Source organism: Artemia sp. Qi Xiang Cuo, chromosome 3, assembly GCF_049724085.1.
Source record: "Artemia sp. Qi Xiang Cuo chromosome 3, ASM4972408v1, whole genome shotgun sequence".
Taxonomy (NCBI): domain Eukaryota; kingdom Metazoa; phylum Arthropoda; class Branchiopoda; order Anostraca; family Artemiidae; genus Artemia; species Artemia sp. Qi Xiang Cuo.
In genome coordinates, this window is record NC_142796.1 from 39,246,653 (window position 1) to 39,252,652 (window position 6,000).

The 6,000-nt window shown below is 34.2% G+C and overlaps 1 protein-coding gene across 1 annotated transcript in view; it reads left to right on the plus strand.

Moving 5' to 3' along the window:
* Window positions 1-5,693, plus strand: part of Gp210 (nucleoporin 210) — a 179,545-nt gene extending 173,852 nt beyond the window's left edge. Inside the window, exon 27 of the mRNA XM_089085873.1 lies at window positions 5,324-5,693. Coding sequence (XP_088941999.1) covers window positions 5,324-5,505 — 182 coding nt within the window. The 3' untranslated portion in view covers window positions 5,506-5,693. The remainder of the gene's footprint in view (window positions 1-5,323) is intronic.
* Window positions 5,694-6,000: the final 307 nt, after the last annotated feature.

Here is a 6,000-nt window from a genome sequence, read left to right on the forward strand (position 1 = left end):
ATTTGTTTTATTTTTTTGATTTTAATAAGTTTCTAGCTTCCCCTTTAAAGTTATTTTTGCTTTTTATCTTTTCTTCGTATTTTGATCCACTTTGTTTGGTTTCTTGTTGCTTCTGTATCCGTTCTTTTGTTCTTATCTGCACTGGAGACGCCTTGTTTGTTACAGATGAAAATTTGTATTATTTTTCTTGTCTTTTCCATTTGCTAAGACGTTTTCTTTTATTCTTCGTCTTTTATGCTGCTAAAACACATTAGGACACACCAAAAATTTTGAACATTTTCCCATGAAATCAAAATTTGCCATAAAATCTTCTTTTTTAATTTTCCTTTGCTTTTTTGGATTGATTGGATATACCTCTGATTTAGAAGCTGCAGCATCCCTTGCTTCACACAGAGCATTACACGTGTCGTATAAAATATGGTGGCTCTAAACAAGAATCACCAACTCTCGTGCTTTTAGTGGTTTATAATTGACTATCTTTCCACTTTCAAAATCATTTGCGTATTTTGTTCTTAGTTGGATTTATAACCGATAGGAAACCTTGGAAAAATAAACAAAAATTGCTAGTACCGAAACTGATCGGTACCGACAGAAAACTGATTGGCATAGCACTGATCGTCTTTTCAGGATTACCCTTTGCTTCTGAATGGGTTATAGGAATAATGGGTAATAATTCTTAAAACATGGCTCACTTTTAGGTATTTAGAGAGGTGCCGCTTTGAGCGCACTGGCGATGAATATCACCTCCATTTTCGGGTGTTTCTTTACAACCCTTTTGGAAAATAGGAAGCAGCAGGTATGTCTGGATAAGTTGCACCCTAGAAAAGTAAAGACCGTCAACATAAGTCTTTGAACACGTGTACTAATAAATGACTTCCAGAAAGATCTTGAAGTACCAAAAACATTCAAATAAAAACTTTTTTTATCCCTTTCATTTATGCCTGAGATCTGTGATTTTACTAGATTTTTCTTTGGGTAGTTTCAAAATTCTGAAGTTTTGGGCAGAATCAAATGTTCGCCAGAGTTTCCATGTTGAACCGTCACAATACATAAGCGAAACCAATTAGTTAAACTTGACAACGCTTTTCGTCGGTAAAAATTTAAAGACGAACAATCTGTTGATTCCCAGAGGCAACATCACCTTTAAAGAATAGCTATATCTTCTTAGTCTTTTGTTTTTTAATTATCTAATTGGGCTGAGACCTACAATGAGCTTGATCGTACTGACAAGTAAGTTTCTTGCAAAAGACTCACTTTTTCTAAAAAGGAAGCGACGTATTACAGCTTTTTTGCTTTTCCTTTTCTTTCTTTTTTAATTTTACCTTTGGATTTCTATTAAAATCTATCTTTTCAGTTATTTTTTTTTATCTCTTTGGGGCGAGATCCACTTTCGGCTTACTTAGACTCAATTTTGCTAAAAGGGCACAAGCAACATTTTTACAGTTTTTTTTTTTTTTTTTTTGCTTCTGCTTTTTTTTTCTCATTTACTTTTGAATTTCCATTAAGATACAACTTGTAAATTAAAAATTGATTGAATTTAAGCTTGTTCTTAATTTGCCCTGTTTTTCTGGGTAACGCTGCATCGTCAATGGTGCTAGTAGATTTCAATCTCTATTGTGCAATGCTTTGTTGTTGTCAAGTCACATTGACATTTCTACCCTCAAAATGGATAATAGTCACCTAAGTAGGCGTTCCTCATCACCGGAACAAACAGGTGAAAAAACAACCTTTGAAAGGGGCAGTTTAAATTTTTACATTAAGGCCCACATATTTAGGCCACAGTAGAATTTGAAATTAATGATTTGCTTATTTAGGGCAGCAAAATTAATTTCAACTGATAGATCTTTATTATTCTTGATGCATAGTAATTGAAATTCAACTTTTATTGTATCAGTCTCGTTTTAGAGCATTCAATTTTGTAGTTCTAAGAAAAGATAACGAACTACCGTAAAGAGCGGGTATTTGAGGCCAAATTCACCTCCTTGTATATAGCATACTCTCTGTTCATTTTTAATATCCTTCTTTGATAAATAAAAGTTCAAATGGGGATAAAATCCTTTTAATAGACAGTTTTACAAACAGTGATAGAAATTCACAAAAAATAACAGATATTTCGGTCACATATGCAGTGACCGTCATCAGTAGTAAAACTAAACTAAAACAATTTAAAAGAATAGTTTGTATACAAAATAAAACAAAACTACATATTGTTTAATTCTCTAATGCTTTTCAAAGCAAATGCGGAAGGTAGCCTCTTTGACCTTCTTGGATTTGGTTTATTAGCGTTTAATTATATAAGACTTGGACAGAGGTCAACTACATTGGGTGAATTGAACTTTACTCTATCAGATTTTAATAAACTATCGTAGATAGAGTTCAGCCTAGATTCACCTGTGTCCCGATTCAAAGCTATATTCTTAAATAAGATTTTCTTTATTTCAAGAGTTTCACGAGAATTTGGTTTAAACCCCAGTCCCTACAAATCAAAGAGACATTATCGAACAAAATAAAATGGTCTGGAAAAATTGAAAATATGTTCTGAAAGGGCTGAAGTAAAATCTTCAGACTTAGGAGTGTGCTTTAAAGCCAAAGAAATAGAATCTTCATGCTGAAACAATCTCATTCCCGAATTCTGATTAGTACGTCCAACATATGAGCTTCCGCTAGTACATGGGATCTGATAAAACCCACTTTGTTACCCCAATGAAGTTAGATCCTTCCCAGAATTTAGAAAACTACCCAAAGTATTATTACTGTTTAAAGCTACCTTTAGGCCATTACTCTGTAAAATTCTTTTAAGTTTTCTTTTAAATCTCTAATCTCTAAGTTTTCTTTTTTAATTCTTTTAAATCTCTAGAAACCTTTTTCTTCTTTTTGAAAAAGTCTGGTTTAATTCTTTCTAGAAGACTTTCGGCTGCTTCTACATCAATATTTCTGTACATTGATACAATGTCAAAGCTTGAAAGCAAAGAGCTTGAGGAAATTTCTACTATTTCCAGTTTTTCAACCAAATTCTTCAGAATTTGGTTGAAGGGCTGAAGTAAAATCTTCAGACTTAGAATCTAGCTTTAAAGCCGAAGAAATAGAATCTTTATGCTCTAATAAACTCATTCCCAAATTCTGGTTAGTACGTCACACATATGAGCTTCCGCAAGTACATGGGATCTGACAAAACCCCACTTTGTTGCCCCAATGAAGTTAGATCCTTCCCAGAATTTAGAAAACTACCCAAAGTATTATTACTGTTTAAAGCTACCTTTAGGCCATTACTCTGTAAAATTCTTTTAAGTTTTCTTTTAAATCTCTAATCTCTAAGTTTTCTTTTTTAATTCTTTTAAATCTCTAGAAACCTTTTTCTTCTTTTTGAAAAAGTCTGGTTTAATTCTTTCTAGAAGACTTTCGGCTGCTTCTACATCAATATTTCTGTACATTGATACAATGTCAAAGCTTGAAAGCAAAGAGCTTGAGGAAATTTCTACTATTTCCAGTTTTTCAACCAAATTCGAAGAATTATTAATGTACGAAATTTGTGTAGACAAGAGTGGGTTACAGATTGACAGATTACAGAGGTTTCTAGAGATTTCTAAGAAAGCCTTGGAGACAACTCGGGAGAAGGATGTTTTTTGTTCCTTACCATATGTACCTGGGCTGAATGAAAACTTAAAAGAATTTTACAGAGTAATGGTCTAAAGGTAGCTTTAAACAGTAATAATACTTTGGGTAGTTTTCTAAATTCTGGGAAGGATCTAACTTCATTGGGGCAACAAAGTGGGGTTTTGTCAGATCCCATGTACTTGCGGAAGCTCATATGTGTGACGTACTAACCGGAATTTGGAAATGAGATTACTACAGCATAAAGATTCTATTTCTTCGGCTTTAAAGCTAGATTCTAAGTCTGAAGATTTTACTTCAGCCCTTCCAGAACACATTTTCAATTTTCCAGACCATTTTATTTTGTTCGATAATGTCTCTTTGATTTCTAGGGACCGGGGTTTAAAGCAAAATTTTCGTGAAATTCTTGAAATAAAGAAAATCTTACTTAAGAATATAGCTTTGAATCGGGACACAGGTGAATTTGGGCTGAACTCTATCTACGATAATTTATTAAAATCTGACAGAGTAAAGTTCAATTCACCCAATGTATTTGACCTCTTTCCAAGTGTTATATCATTGAACGCTAATGAACCGAATCCAAGAAGATCAAAGAGGCTAGCTTCCGCCTTTGCTTTGAAAAGAATTAGAGAATTAAACAATATGCAGTTGTTTTTTTTTTCGTATAAAAACTATTGTTTTAAATTGTTTTAGTTAGTTTTACTACTGATGACGGTCACTGCATATGTGACCGAAATATCTGGTATTTTTGTGAATTTCTAACACTGTTTGTGAAACACTATCTATTAAAAGGATTTTATCCCTATTTGAACTTTTATTCATCGTCATGGAAAGGCAGTGTGGTCTCCGAAATTATCCTTCTTTGTTATTGTAGATATGAATGGCTGCCGTGCCCCTGAATCTCAGTCCTTTATACTGAAGAAAAAATCTTTCATTGACTTTTAGCGTTTTATAGTTTTCCCTTTAAAACTGCCCTTTCCCCCATAGGAGGCTGTCGCCCTTCTCGCCAATATTGAACGCTTAGTTTTTTATATGAAGGGGGAAAGGAGTAAATTTCCTCCTTCATGTTAGTGTGAAGAACCTATCTTAGAAAGTTTGAAGATTTTGGCCTGAAAGTACAGTTTTAGACTTAGCTCTGTTCCCCAACCCACCTCCCAACCACCCCCACAAAAAATATTCAAAGACCTCCCCCCAATAACTGGTACATAAACAGTTTGTAATAATAATCCATTTTATGTAGCCTCTGCAATATAAAATGGTGTAGATCAACGCTTTGTGGCACTATTCAAAAGCGTATTCCGCAACTTCTTAGTTTCGCCTGCATTTTTGAGAGGATGAAAATTGGTTTATAAGGCAAGAGCAAGTATTCCTGCTTCCACCCACTCATCTTGACAAAAATGTCCTACCCCACCCCCCTACTCCCTAATAGCTGGTGTGCAAACGAATTGCAATAACAGTTCATTTTTTGTAGTCGGTGTCATATAAAATGATATAGATCGGCACTTTGTTGCTTTCCTTACGGTACTTTTCAAAAAGCATGTTTCGCAACGTCTAAGTTTAGCAGGCATTTTGAGAGGTTGGCAATGAGTTTAGAAGGCAAAGCAAGTATTGCAGTGAAAGTTAATCACAACTATATGGATAACTATAGCCTATAATCAACTCAATAATAACAATTATAATTAGTCTGTACTTCTCACTATTTCAATTTCAGGTATGACATCTTCTCCATTGGTTTCCAGCAAGCCTCCGTCTCCCTTCAGTACTGAAAGACCAAGGCTTTGGACAGTTGATCACGACAACAGTGGGGTCTACGGACAGTATTCACCAAGGAGCAGCCCCCCTCCTTACTCCCAATCACCTTATTCTCAGTCACCTAATAGTTCTTTTAGATAATGGACTGGAGTTGTGATGACTCCTTTTTTAGTGATATTGTTGATATATACCTGAGATCTAAAGGACTAGCAGTTGAGTTGCTTCAGAAGTTCGCAAAATTATTAATATTGAAGTGTCCAATGTTTATATTTGTGATCAGTTGTGTATTATTTCTGTAGCTTAGAGCTTAATATTAAAACTTCTTTTTTTAGACATAGGAATAGAAATTATTTTGTAAATAATATAAATCGCACTTGCAAAACCTCATGTTCCAAGGCATATTGATTGTAGTTAAATTTACAGTGATATAGCTGAGGAGAACAGGAAAAATCAGGAAATATAAAAGATTACGAAACGATCCCTTTTTGGACGTAACGGGCAGAACTGCGGCTGCTTTATTATGCTGCTAAAAATGTTCTTACATTACCGCATTTTAAACAGAGGTAGAAAGGAATTTTGGATAGTTTTCCACGAACAGAATATGTGACCACTCTTTAATTAGAAGGAAAATGAAGT